Source organism: Sander vitreus, chromosome 14 (assembly GCF_031162955.1).
Source record: "Sander vitreus isolate 19-12246 chromosome 14, sanVit1, whole genome shotgun sequence".
Taxonomy (NCBI): Eukaryota; Metazoa; Chordata; class Actinopteri; order Perciformes; family Percidae; genus Sander; species Sander vitreus.
This window is the reverse complement of record NC_135868.1, coordinates 21,751,572-21,766,417: the sequence shown is the minus strand read 5'-3', so window position 1 is coordinate 21,766,417 and position 14,846 is coordinate 21,751,572. Positions and strand designations below refer to the sequence as shown.

Genomic DNA, 14,846 nt, shown 5'->3' with positions numbered 1-14,846 from the left:
CGAAGCCTAGTGTGAAGGTGTTACGGAGCAACTGAACCACCAGGGGGAAGTACTGGGCTGTGGTGTGAGGCGAGAAGTGATGTAAGACATGATTAGCTAATAAAGTAATAAAGATGTGCAGGTGATTAAAGATGTGTTAAATGAAAAAGAGGCTGGTGAAATTAGAAGAAAATAGACATCTGCCTAGATAATTGAAGTGAACCTGGACAGCTCCTTTTCACTGAGGATTTTTTTTTTAACTGATGGTAAAAGTCACTTTCCAACATAAAGCCCACCAATATAACAATTGCCCAGATGCTGAAATTGCCATTGTATGGCAACAACTACAAGTCTAAGATGACCAGAGAGAAATAAACGTAAGTAAACACAGACACTGATGTAGTACTATGTTATATTGTTGTAGTCCTATTCAGTGCTGCAGAAAGTGGTTACTCATAGACTCATGTAGTGCTGAGCAAGACACTGCACCTCCCTCCCAGATCTCCACCCATGTAGCAAAAACGTTTGTTTTAATATTAGGGGGCACACATTATAACCAGGGTGTGGGTCGTCCCCCGGAAACAATTTGTTTTTTTCTTTAGGAATTACGCCTATGGTTTAGCCTATATGTATTTTCCTACTTCCTAATATCTTTCTGAAACTTATTAAATTGTAGATGTTGTATAGGATGTTACTTACCGAAATATTTTTTACGGTAGATGCACTTGAGAACCGATTACAAGAACATGTTTGGATGGTAATATATTCTAGGCCTACATCCTTCACTTAAAAACACAACGTCCAAATTAAATAAATATCCTGAGTCCTAATGGTCACTGAAGTTATTCCTTTAACTTTTCCTAGTGTGTAGTGTGTGTGTGTGCATGCCTCGACCTTTCTGACGCCAGTGAGCGAGCAGTGCTTGCACGCACGTGCAAAATGACCACACTCCCCTCGCTGTCGTGAACGAGCGTTTGACGCACACCCCTTTCGCCTCCCTAGGGCGGAAGCGGGTCCATTTTTTTTCCTCAATCGGATAAGAGCGGCTCGAGGAGCTGCACCCTGAGCAACACCTTGTGTTAACGTAAATGTTAATTCAGCGAGAGTAAACAACGCCAACAACAACAACGAAGAAAGGAACGCAATTCAGGTCCATACGGTCGTTGGACCGAGTTTTCCCCAGTTGTAGGGCACCATTTTCCACGCTGCGCATTCCTCCATGCAGAGAGCCAGAGAGGAAGGGAGAGCACCGACAGACTGAACGGGCAACGAGAGCTGGAAGCGGCCTCTTTACAAGGTGGACCGTTGAATTCACCCCCAAAGGCTCGTGATAGACGTCCTGTCTGTTGTTCTGGATGTGTCGGAGTCTCCCTGTGTTTGTTTTGATGACCAAAGGCACACTATGAGACCGTTGCTTTGATGAATTATTTACGGTCTCGCGTTCCGAGGCTCGCGTTGCGACTACCAACCCAACGTTGGCTGCGCCCGACGCCGCATGAATGGGCCCAGATGGTGGACTAGAGAGAGAACCCACCACGGGCCTTAATTAGAGCGCAGAAAATAAAACGAAATTATAAATACTTTGATACTCGTCTGGGTGCTGTTTCGTAGCGCAGAGCTACGTAATGATGTTGCTGAGTCGGTGGGGGAGGAGAGACGGAGCCCCCAGTACTTCCACGCCAATCCAGTATCACTCCAGTTTCGGATTTATTTTATGAGCCTCAACGAAGCACCATTGGACACTTTTTCTCGCTCATTGTAATCTTGCTGGTCTTATTTGATAGTGTGACGCGGCTGCTTCACTCACGCCTTACACAACTGAATTGATATGATCTTAACAGCCTTAGTGTTTTTCTTTTTGTTACCTCAGAACAATCTTTGAAGAACTGCCTAGCTCCTTGTTCTGCATCAGGTCAGAGTTATACAATACAGAGACAAATCAGTAAGTCGATGAGCACCGATTTCACTGTTGAACTTACTTTAATAGGATACCTCATGAATCTACCTCAAATACAACTTCATTTTCTACACAACCCAACGGGCCGATGTGTCCCCAAATAAATACCTCAACCTCATCGCTGCGCATGTTGTAAACTGAGTCTGTATTTCGGTAATGCTGCAGATGGCTTCGTTCCCAGACACGGACCTGCAGACCTGCCCGCTCTGCAAGGAGCTGTGCGGCTCCTCTGCTCCTATTTCTTCTAGCTCTTCTACCTCTTCATCTTCCTCACATACCTCATCCTCCTCCAGCCAGACAAACAGGAGGCTCCACGTCCTGCCCTGCCTCCATGCCTTCTGCAGGCAGTGCCTAGAGGGCCAGCGCAGTCCAGGGGACCCGCTGAAGCTCCGGTGCCCCACCTGTGACCAGAAGGTGTGCATCTCTGAGGCCGGAGTGGACTCACTGCCTTCCTCCAACTTCCTCTTCAGCAATCTGCTGGACGTGGTGGTGAGCTCTGAGGAGCAGATTCAGAACAAGAATGGCCACCACCGGGGAGGCTTAGGTGGAGGCTCCTCTGGCTTCCATCACCCTAATCATGGAGGCCTGCTGCACCCTAACCACCTGGGAGAGCCTCAGTGCAGTTCCTGCGACGAGGAGAACCCAGCCACCTCCCACTGCCTTGACTGCCAGGAGTATCTGTGTGACAATTGTGTGCGGGCACACCAGAGGGTGCGGCTGACCAAGGACCACTTCATCGAGCGCCTGGGAGAGAACTTTCACCTGGGCCGAAACAATGTCAACAACAAGCCGGGCCAGCCGGGGGTATCGGTGTCTCTCGCCCAGTCCTTGCAGAACAACTTTGCCCTGCTGTCCCTGTTCCAGGACCACATGAGCTTCTGCCAACACCATGACAATGAGGTGAGTAGAGCATATGAATATATCTACTGCACCTAGGAAGACAGGACAGGCTGTATATGTTCGTTCATATGAAAAACACATTTTTACAAATGGATGGAAAATATTGCACACCTCACAGAAATAATAATCTTTTCTTATCTATTTTTGACACATTTTGGGGTGTTTTCTGCTCTGTGGTGTTGAAAGTATAATAACAATATTTATTACACACACACACACACACATAGTGTAATTGTGTTGTGTGTAGTATAGAACCATACTGGGGGCCATATGGCCATAGGTTCAAAGGGAGCTGAGTGGCTCTTCACCTAGTTCCCTGGAGACGAACAGGCATGTGTATTGAGCTGGATTTACACACGTACACACTTCTAAGCATAGACACATGCAGAGTCTGGTTAATCTGTACCACACCATCCATTCAGGGCAGAGAGAGGCCCCTGTAGTAACTGCACACATGTTTCTATGACTGTTAGTTCTGTCCATGGACATATTATGGATATCTAGGTTTTCCCTGATAATGGGAAAGACAAGTTGGAACTCAGGGCCCAAAGGGCTTTTTCCAGACCATGTGATCTAGGCAAAGTAAACTTCAAAGGCCTGTAAAACAGGAAAGCAGCTTTGTCTTGGTTTATTCATATGGTCAGGAAGAATAACAAATGGCATTGGTAGGGGGTCGTGGAATGTCATTTTTGTACCACTTCTGGTTTCTATTGAGAAGCTTAAGGAAGTACTCCCTGCTTCTGGATAATACACATTTTGCCCAAAAGAGCATCAATAAGAAATTATTTTGTCTAAGTATAGATTTTTAAAAGTGTGTTCAGGTAAGTCAGCAAATTTTGAATGCCGAGATCCCACAGTATATTTACATGCACTCTAATTGTGACAGCCTGTTTTGATTTCCAAGAGAAACTGAAGCAAATGGTGGTTCTCTACTCCGCTTAACTATTTAGTGCTTGTTACAATGTGCTGAATGGACAAATAAAAATGCAGCAATGTCAGGCGCCCGGATAGCTCAGTTGGTAGAGCTGGCGCCCATATGTAGAGGTTTACTCCTCGATGCAGCGGGCCTGTGTTCAGTTCCGACCTGCGGCCTTTTGCTGCATGTCGCATTTTTTTTTTTAAATGCAGCAATGTCAAGTAATTCTGTCTGCAGTTCTCAAAACTTTTAGCGCCCACTCACAAAAGACCAGATCACATTTCCAATTAACTTTTTGCCACCCCTCCCCCCAAACCATTGCCAGTAAATAGGTGAGCCCAGTTTTCCAGTAAGGGCTACATTTCCACTCACTCACTCACTCACTGTGCTTCAGCCCTGAGGGAGGGAATGACACAGGAGAAGGCTCATCTTTCTTTACCTATGAGCACTGAGCAAGCAGGGTCATTGTCCATCACCCAGCTCCACATCCATCATATGATAAAGGTGGTTCCTCGTAGGGCTGCACAATTAATCGCAATTTTATCCAAATCGCAATATGGACTAGTGCAATATCCAAATCGCAGGGGGGGGGGGGCGCAATACACGTTAAAGGCAAAATATGTGTCTAACCATTCTGAATGAAGTATTGTGGGGCTGCAGAGACATCCTGGGCCTACAAATCCTATCCTACAGACTGAAGGAAAACATCTTTGTTTGGTACAGATTCTTGTAAAAATCACACTACATGACTATAGTACATTTTTGTTTGTGTTTCAATGAAAATGAGACTGATGATCCAAAAAATTGATCATTCCCTCCAATATCGGGAATCATATCGCAATCGCAACATCAGTCAAAAATAATCGCAATTTAACATTTTCCTCATATGGTGCAGCCCTATTTCCTCGTATATCCAGGCATTCTGTTGAAAAGACCAATTTTGGCCTGTTTGCACTTTGATTTTCATATTTGGTGATGACCAGTAAATCTTTCTTAATCCCACTTTATATTTTTGTTCTGTTAAAACACTCTGATGAAATGCAGATTTACTTAACACACACTTTGCCATTTCTTAGTTTAAACGATAATATTGTGTCTATGAAGGCCGGCTTTTCACTCCGCCTTTGAGTGTCGCTGTTCAGACTAAATATAAACACGTGATTTCTGACATGGTTGGACAACGCGTCCTCACGACGTAGTTCTGATTGAGTATACCCCAGCCCTGACAGCCTGCTTGTTCATTCAGAAACTTATTTCCTAAAGTCTCAAACTGTTGTGTGAGCAGTAAGAAAAGACCTTGTTACTATTTTGAACGCTATTGTCTAGACAAAGCTCCAACCAGATATTTCTGTCATCTAGTTTTATGGGTTGTGGGAGCTGGTTACTGGAGAGGACAACGGAGACATTTTGTGCAAGAAGAAGTTTGTTCCATGCAGCAAGGGATCTCATCAAAATGGTTTTCTTTTACTGTTTTGCTGTGCAATATGTTTTTGCTATCCTGTCATCCTATTTAATCAGATATTCAGTTGAGCATTAACAGTTTGGTTTGCTGCAGTGTTGCCATCTTGGGGACTTTCTCACTAGAATTAGCGACTTTTCAGACCCGCCTTAGTGCATTTATTCCTAAAAAGCAACTAGGGACAAATTTAGCGACTTTAGACTATGAGGGATATATATATATATCTATATCTATCTATCTATATCTATCCAATTGATTGATTTCTCTCTCCCTCTTGCGCCATGCAGCAGGCATTAAGCCCACACAGCCACTAAGCTTTTTGCAGATGATACGTGATGAGATCACTAATGTGTGTTTGACATCATTAAGCGACTTTTGGAGCTAGTGCTAGCTACTTTCTTTGGAAAAGAGTTGGCAGCAAGGGAAAGCTGCAGACTTGTACCGGTCACTCAGATGCGCACGTGGTTCCATTCAGACTACACAGAGTCTGGGTTGGTCTGGCCCACGCATGTGCATTTTGCCTTTCAGCTTTCTGTTGGACTTAAAATATCTGCCTCGCATACACACTTTTGACGGCAGGCATTTTCATCTCTCCCATGCATTTGCACGATTTCTCGCCCGGAGTTTGGCTGTTTTTGTATTCCTTTACAGAGGATTTATATACACCTTGGGTCTCCTAACACAGCCTCTCTTCAAAACAAGCATCCATTCCATTTTGTTAACTAATTCTTGGCAAACCAGCTAGGGGTGCATACGCCACCAAGTGGAACAAGAGATTAACTGGAGCATATGCAGTTGGCACGCTTGCTGTGCGTACAGTTCACATGGTCACAAACTTTGGGCTGCAGGGGTCTGCGCTGACATGGGTGGATGACGACATTTACGTGACACGGACCCTTAAGGACACACGGATGCAGAAAGTATGAATGGGCCTTTCTTAGGGAGCGGATCTCCTTCCAGGAGTCTGTCCCGTCTCTAGTGTTATGTGAGCCTTTCCAAGGAATTTCTCCTCTCCTAGGAGATTGAGACTGACGATGGTTAGGCCTGTAACAATTATTACATAATTGTCAATTTTTTTTACATAATCGCAAGACCCGCCTTAGTGCATTTCTTTTAGAGATGCACCGATTACAATTTTTAGGCCGATTACAATTTTTCTTTGAGTTTGACCAGCCGATACCGATTTTAGCCAATTCCGATTTAATTTTTTCTAACCACTTTACAGCACACGCAAATATTTATTTATTTTATATCTTTTCTTTAGTAGAAAATTTACCATTTTTCATAGAACATTTTTTGAATCGATAATCGATTACTATAAAATAGAACTATATAAATTACTACTGGTGGGGGAAATTCAATGTTATGGAAGAACCATTTCTTTCTTTTCACATCCAATATCCAACAATTATTTTTTTTATATATTTAGCAAACTAAACTTATGTATGTATGAAAATAGGGAAAACGGGTAAAGGCAATACAATTATTTATTTATTTATTTATATATATATATATGTGTAACAAATAAAAATAAATATAGCCTTGCACTATAAAGATATTTCTCAAAACACACACACAGGCCTGTTTAAACGTCAACAGTAACGTTACCTGAAAACAGCGTGTAGTTCCTTTTGTAGCAAGTTTGCTTTATGTGTCATTGTGCATAAATATGAACGATACCGTTGCTGTCAACAGGCGTATCTGCTGCTAACGTTAGCTACCGGCGGTAGTTTTTTAATGTTGGTTTTGAGCGCTATGCAGCCCCACTAACCTGGAAAGCGTTTTAAACAGTAACATTAATACAGCGTGTCGGAGGAATACAGCGTCTTTCTTTTCTTTCTTTTTTTATACAGCGGCCAGCGGGGCGTCAGAGGCAGAGGGACCGTAGCGTGTATAATTAGGACTTCATGATATTTCATAAACAGCTGATGGACGACGTCTACATGCATATAGCGGAAACCCTGTATCTGCACGTGTGGTGCTGATGTTGCGCGATCTAAATCATGCGGCGCCCGAGTGAATTTGACCGGCATATGTCAGACTGACCGGCAGGTCGCCGGTCATGGCCGATGACGTGAAAATCGGCCAGTTCCGGACACCAGCCGGTCAATTGGTGCATCTCTAGTTTCTTTGTTTAACCGCAATTAATTGCTAACATTAGCTAAGGTCCTAAGGAGTATGGGTTAGGGTAATTGTTGATTTTGTTTGGATATGTCTAATTGTAATTATATAAGTGATTATTGGTTGGATTGTTGAGCCAAAGCTATGCTAGTTTTTGGCACTTGATCCTTACATGTTCATAGCATCAAAAATGACCAGGGGGATACAATAAAGAGCCGTGGTTTACTTCATAGGCTGTGTACTTGTGTTATTGTCAATTCTTGTTATTGTATTATCTGGGTCACATAACCGTGATATAACCAAAAGATGTATCTGGAATTCATTCAAAACTTTCATTTGTTTAAAAAAAAAAAAAGTAATAAGTAAATACATCTTTTTAAATAAGACTGAAAGAGACAATTATATTGTTAATCGCAATTATTTCTGAGAGAATTAATTGTACAGCAAAATTTGGAATTGTTACAGCTCTAACGACGGTTACCGCTCAGTGCACAAACTCCTAACAGAAAGCTTTTGTTGGTTAGGGTATTGTGGAAGTGTTCAGTCCCTTGGGTCTAGGGGTACTAGAATGAAACAAATTCAGTAAAGGGTCAATTAAATGACTAATCACTTACTACTTTTTATGAGGATTTTTGTTGGCCCACAAAACACAAAGTGTGAGGCAATGGTCCTGATTTGGAAAAGAGGTGCAACAAGAATAAATCTTGCACAGATGTAATTAATAACATTAACAATGCTTGCATTGCACTTCACTTCTACAGGTGTTCCAGTTACAGGGCCCTGCTGTTGTGCTTACTTAAACTGCATAAATGTCAGTTGTTACTCATCTGAAGCACTGGCAGTCAGAGGTGTGTGTGTGTGGGTGTGTGTGGGTGTGTGTGGGTGTGTGTGGGTGTGTGTGGGTGGGTGTGTGGGTGGATGGTAATGGAAAATTGGATTACATCAAAGGGTTGTCCTTTGCTTGCTGTGATGTCAGCCCTCCAACATACAAATCCATACGCAGGTCCATCTGAGAGACTGCTAATGATATGATAATCCTATAAAATATTACTCTGTGCTTTAGATTAAGCACCATGACTACGCGCCTGGCTGTGCACGTGCGTGGCTACTCAGCAACACACACACACAAATAGTTTTTATAAAGTAGAGTTGGGGAGGGGGGGCATACAGAAAGTGGTTGCTGGGCATGAGCGCCTACAATACATTGTGTTATAAGGATGAGGTGAAGTTGAACTAATCAGTTTGACAGTCTACCAATGCTCCTGTATCTCCTCAGGGACCATTTTTGTCTAGTGTTAAACTAAGGAAGACAGTGAGATGGTCAGATGCTATTGGGGGGGGGGGGGTCTTGACATTTTATTGAAGTATGTCACACATTTCCACAATCCTACTTTTCTTTGTGAAATTTTACTGAACTATTATCTAGTTCTGTAGGGGGAGACAATCACTTGAAACATATGCTGGGTTGGCTTTGTGTTCACCAGTTTTAGTCCCCCTCTCTGGAGCTCACTAGCAGAGAATGTTTGTAAGGAAACCTAACCCTACACTGACGCTGATACAAGGCCAGAGGAATTCCTGTAACTTGAGTTTATACCTCCTGGGTACTCTTTACCCTCTTTTCCTCTCTCTCTTCTCTCTCACTCACTCATTCACTCACTCACTCACATACACTCTCACACACACACTGTGTGCCGACTCCTGCCTTTCTCATCAGTGCTCTCTGTCTGCTCTATGTCAGAGACAATGGACATTATGGATGCAGAAAGTCTCCTCAACATGATTTAGCAGCTGTTGCTGTTGAGAGGCAAGTGATTACATTTCATCACTCTTGGAAGTGTCTGTGTGAGTGTTTGGCAGCAGCGTTTTTCTTTTTTTTTTTTTTATAAATCTTTTTATTTGCAAAAAGAACAGCAATTGCTTACAGACATTTGGCAACAAACATTTTGTTTTTTGCTCCCCCCACATACTGCCTATGCAAATAATAGTTATACAGGACAAAAAAAGGGTATTGTACCAACTAGGCGACAAAGTAAATAAATACACATAAAATAAAAATATATATTAAAGTAACTATAAATAAAAATATAAAAATATAAATACATATTTAGAGGTACGAATAAAGGATGTCTGTGGATGCACAAGTATATAGGCTAATTTGCCATCAGCTCTTATCATTATACTCCAGTATGCTGAGAGCTCAAACAATGAAGAAGGGTTAGTTATGGAGGATGCAGTTCCTTGTTAATTTTCGGGGAAGAGTCTTCAGCCTTTCAAAATAAAACACCAAAGCATCCCATCTCTTATGGAATTTGTGGATCGACCCTCTACTGGAATATTTAATCTTTTCTAACTTTAGAAATAGCATCAGGTCATTCATCCAAGCTTAGGCTTTGGTGAATGTTCCGATTTCCACTCTAACAAAATCCTTCTCCGCGCAGGAAGAGTTGCAAAGGCAAACACATTTAGTCTACTTGTCATTTATATCCCCTGGAACACCGAAAATAGCCATTTCAGCACTAGGCCGGATATCTCTGGCAAATGCCTCAGATGAGGTCTGGAATACCGTAGCCCAAAAAGTCTTCAGCTACAGGACCAAAACATGTGGGGCAGGTCTGCCTTTTCTGTGTGGCAACGATCACATAAGTCATTTACATTAGGGTAGATCATGGACAGCTTGGCCTTAGAATAATGTGCCGTTTTCCTTTTCTAAGAGCATCTCCCATCTGTAGGTAGTTATCTTCTGAAGAGGATTTTAGTGTGTGTGTGTGTGTGTGTTTCCACACAGCCAGCAGAGTTAGATTATATGAAGTTGTACTTCCAGGTTTTTAATGCACAACATGTGCCCAGTAATTAGAGAGCATTCCCTGTTTCCTGTGTGTTGTGAATGTGTTTCATGTAGGCTAAGGGGGAGTGTGTATGTGTGTGTGTCCTAGCTTTGATGTCCATATGAGGACTTTGGGCCATATAAATTTAATAGAACGGTAGGCATTTATCACGTTCTCTTGGACAACAGGATTTAAAACCCATTCAAAATCTGGAACCTGCCACTTCCTACTCAGTGGTTGGGCACAAATGGGGTTTTAATTGGCCATTATTTGACCTCACTCAACGGGATTGCGTGGTTAACACATTGTGACATTAAAACTCTCAACCTATTTAAGGGGACATTGCACAGCTTCCAGCCATGTTTTGTCTACCGTAAGTATATATTTTTTAATATTAGGCCAAGACTATGCTTGTTTTTTAGCAGTTGCGATAAACCGTCAGCACAGTTGCTGTAGTTAAAGAAGCCAGCAAGTTTTAGCTCTACATTTTTGCTGTAGTAGAGGTCGACCGATTAATCGGCATCGGCCAATATCCCAGTATATCAAGCCGATTAATAGGCAGGCGCATCTGCATGCAGCCTAGTGTTAAAAACATGAATAGGCGACATTTTTTTTACAGCGCACCCAGACCAGCTGCCTCCAGCCCCTCCCTCATGAAGTCTTGCGCCGTGTGTCTCGCACAGTCACTTCAGGCTCAGACGCTACCGTTAGTAGTAGCATGTTGCTGGTGTTCTTTCCTTGGGATTAACTGTACTAATAAAACTGTACAAAACACCGCGGCCACACTGCTGTGGAAGCTCCTCGAATGTCATTTATCAGTCTGGTTGTTACCCCTGTCCGTGGCAGTCTCATCCACTCCTATAACGGAGCTAACTGGAGCTAACCGCTAACGGAGCTAATCGTTGCTAACAGAGCCTTCAATTCTCCGTGCCTGTATCCATTAACTGCATCTATGGACTCGAGAAAATCTGCTCAGATAAGATCCTAATGAGTGCAACAGGACATGTAACAGTAGGGTCCCCAAAATACAGATACAACACTTCAACAAATGAACAATGATCTAACAAACAAGGTGAACAAGAACTGACTTTAGAGAGCCCTGGTCTTACGTGATTCAACAGGAGTTAGGAGGAAATAGTGTTGAGATTAATAATAACATGTTACTTTCTGTGAAGCTTGCAGATTTGTATTCTCAGAAGTTTAATAAATGCTGCTAAGTGCACTAAACTTTTTTTTCATTGAAAAGTTTGACAAAGTTTATTTTCTTCTTACCTGTTTCGTTTATTTAATATATTTTTCATACATTATTTATACAATATAACGTATGTTTTTACATTATACATTTTTAATTGAAGTATACAAGTGTAGATTGGTGAAGTGTTCAATAAATGTTTTTGTTGAGAAATTCTGTGTATATTAGTGTTACATTTTATCTTTCAAATAGAGGTTTAAAAACAAGCACATATCGGCCAAAATAAATCGGCAGCATTTATCGGCCATCGGCTGACCCTGATTTCTAAAGATCGGCATCGGCCAGAGAAAACCCATATCGGTCGACTTCTAGGCTGTAGTATGCAAATCGACTAGCAGACTCTTAAAGCTTGCTTGATTTGTATAATGTTACAGGCACTGGGTAAAAAAATGCAGCCACCTTAATTCATTTAAATGGCTCTGATGCATTGACACGGTGTGGATGCTTCAATCTGAAAATAAAACAGAGTCACAGCATCGTCCAGCAAAACAGTTGAACGTGGCTGCAATGTAACTCACTGTCATCAGGCAAGGTGCTGCATTGGCCAATCTAATATGTGCAGGCGCACATTCCTAGTATATTACTTTGTAACCCAAACGTCATATTTCTGCTGTTCCTTCTTGATCACCGAGATGGAGGATAAAGTGATTGTTGCCATCCTTCCTCGTAGTTGTGTTTTTGGTGTCCCATAAGCCTTCAAACGTCACTCAAACCGGCTGCCCTGGATCTACGCCAAGTTACCTCATAATGATAATATATTATAGTGTTAAGTAAATAGTTTCGTTGTTTTGGCTGTTCCTTTTATTGTTTTCTGTTTTCACTTCAGGAATTGGCATTTTTAAAGGTTTTCACTTGGTTTTCGTTATATTACCGTTAATGCTACATGTGACAGGCATTTGCTCATGTTGATGTTTCAGCTTACTTGTGTAACCAGTCCATTTCCTGTAAAGGTCATGCTCCTTAGGCTGCCAGGTTGGTATGCCAGCCATGTACATGTGTATGTGAGCGACAAACGGGTGAGGAATATATGAGGCCTTTGGGACAGAGCGGTGTACAAAACAATGCACGTTTGTTGTCTTTCTTGCAAATGTAGCATGTTAGTTAAAGTTTTGGACCAAATCTGTTATATGGTTATGTTTTGACATACATGAGCAGTGAAGACAACATTGAGAGCTTAATGTGAGAGTGAGTGGTAGAATGGATTGCGGGTCATTTAAGCATGTGGGTCATTTATTATGCAGTAACCAAGAATAACTGCGTTGTGACTGTATACAACTCAGCTGCTCAACATTTCATTCACACAGCTTCTCCAGTTCTCCCCTTGGTTGCTCGAAGCTGTTTTTTTTAAAGTATTAAGCACAGGATAGTCAGTCACATGCTCGCTGGCTAAGGAGGACAGCTGACTGTGGTTTGTTTTCCTTCTCGGGGCTGTCCAATCAGATCGCCTTCTTACAGCCACCGCCCCCCCCTGTCGTATCTGGCAGAGTTTCAAAACATCGGCAGGCATGTCTGTGTGCGTGTTGTGTCCGTGGCAACAAGCCAACAGGGGTTGCCATGAGAGGGCGTGGCAGCGGTGGAAGATAGGAAATAGCAATGATAGAAGACTAATGTATGGAGCAGAGAGGGGAGGGAAAAACTGTATGTGAGCAAGATATGGAGGGTGTTTGGAAAAGATTAGAGTAGGTGTCTGAGTTTCATAAAAGGAGCTTTGTCTGGCAGATGGTGTTCCTGGGAATGTTGGGATTGGGTATTCTACAGATTATCAGCCTGGACATACCAGACTGGCTTCAGGCTGGAGCTGTTTATTTTCCCCTTTATAAGTGAAGTAAAGTTGCTAATATTTCTCTCTTTCCCTAGTTCTTAACCCTATCTAAAACAGATGCAGAATATTGAAGCACTGTAGTTTCCTCACAGACAGATAATTCAGAAATGAAAATTGATCGTTTGTTTAACATTCTCAACCTGCCTGATCTATTTTGCTATGCAGGAAGCGCTGCACAATATGATCACCGTAATTTTTTCTTCATAGAGGAAGACAGTTTGTGTGTTAGTGCTTAAGGCATCCTGACACCGGCTTCTGCCTGACGTGCTGGAATTAGGCCTGTCGGAGTTGTCATCAAATCTTTCAAATGCTTGGCGGTCTTACCTGACGTGACTTTTATTTGTGTATGTGTAAGGAATCCCTAACATTTCGACATAACATGTGGTCAAAGATCATAAATTATGTAAAGCGTATAAAACCAGATTTAAATCTGTCTGATATAGTTTCTTCAAAGAAAGACAACAGCATTTACTGATTTGGAAATTGCTGTTGTGTTTTTGTTTTTATGAATTCGTTATTTTTTTTAATTATTTTTTTTATTTTAGTACAGTTAAAAAAGAGCCCACATTTATTTTAACTCGGTGTGAAATATGTTTTCAACACTTAATTTTGTGGTTGTAGTTAAAAAAAAAATAAAAAAATTGACAAACTGCACTGCTACTCGTTCTATCGTGGACTGGCATGATTACAGGTGAGGTTTTGAATGCGGTCGCTTTTCCTTCATTACTAACTTTAAAGTGCCCTGAAGCAAGGCATAAAATGAGGGATGTGTCCGTTTCTCAAATGGAAAACACTTATATTAAATGTTTGTCTTAAAGCTGTTAAACAGAGACCACACCAAGACAGAGTACATAGGCCTAAGGCATTAAGGAACGTCCACACAGTTAATCCCCATATCTTAAAAATAAACATACTTAAAGTGGACATATTATGCTTTTCCGTATTTTCTGTCATATCTACAACGCTATGTCGGATTTTCATGTTAAACGTGGCCAAAACATCCCTGTGAGCTAAAACATTCAGATTTCCAACTATTCTGAACACTCTGGTTTCAACAGTTTTTTTTTCTACTCTCTGCTTAGTGTTACGCAACTGCCAATTTGTTAAATTCTCCCAATTTTGGCTCGCATTACTGCTGAAACATGTACGATTGGGTGGTGTTTGGTTCAGAATAGGGATGCACCGATCCAACTTTTTCAGTCCCGATACCGACGCCTGGGATTTGTGTATCTATCGATACCCGATACTGATCCGATACCGTTGTTGAATTAATAATACACTGTGTACCTTCCACCTTATACCTTCCTTCCACCATGTGGAAGAGACTAAAGGCACCAGACATTCCTAACTAAACATTACTTTCCTAACTAAGACAAAATAGCATAGATGTAATGTATTGAATTGTTATTTATTTGTACGCTCAACTCTTCCAGCATGCGACACATGTGCAACAGAGGGGAAAAAAACTAACAAAACTGGATCGGCCCGTGGAATTGTTAATTTTTCTGATCCCCGATCCAGCTATTTTGTCAATATCGGGACTGATATCCGATCTTAATATCGGGTCGGTGCACCCCTAGTTCAGAAGCCTTTATCCATGATTTTTGACGGTAGA

General features: G+C 41.8%; 1 protein-coding gene across 1 annotated transcript in view; it reads left to right on the top strand.

The window, feature by feature from the left end:
- Nucleotides 1-1,004: 1,004 nt before the first annotated feature.
- Nucleotides 1,005-14,846, top strand: part of trim71 (tripartite motif containing 71, E3 ubiquitin protein ligase) — a 33,989-nt gene continuing 20,147 nt past the window's right edge. The window contains exon 1 of the mRNA XM_078268532.1: nt 1,005-2,836. Within this exon, the coding sequence (XP_078124658.1) occupies nt 2,093-2,836 (744 nt within the window). The 5' untranslated portion in view covers nt 1,005-2,092. The remainder of the gene's footprint in view (nt 2,837-14,846) is intronic.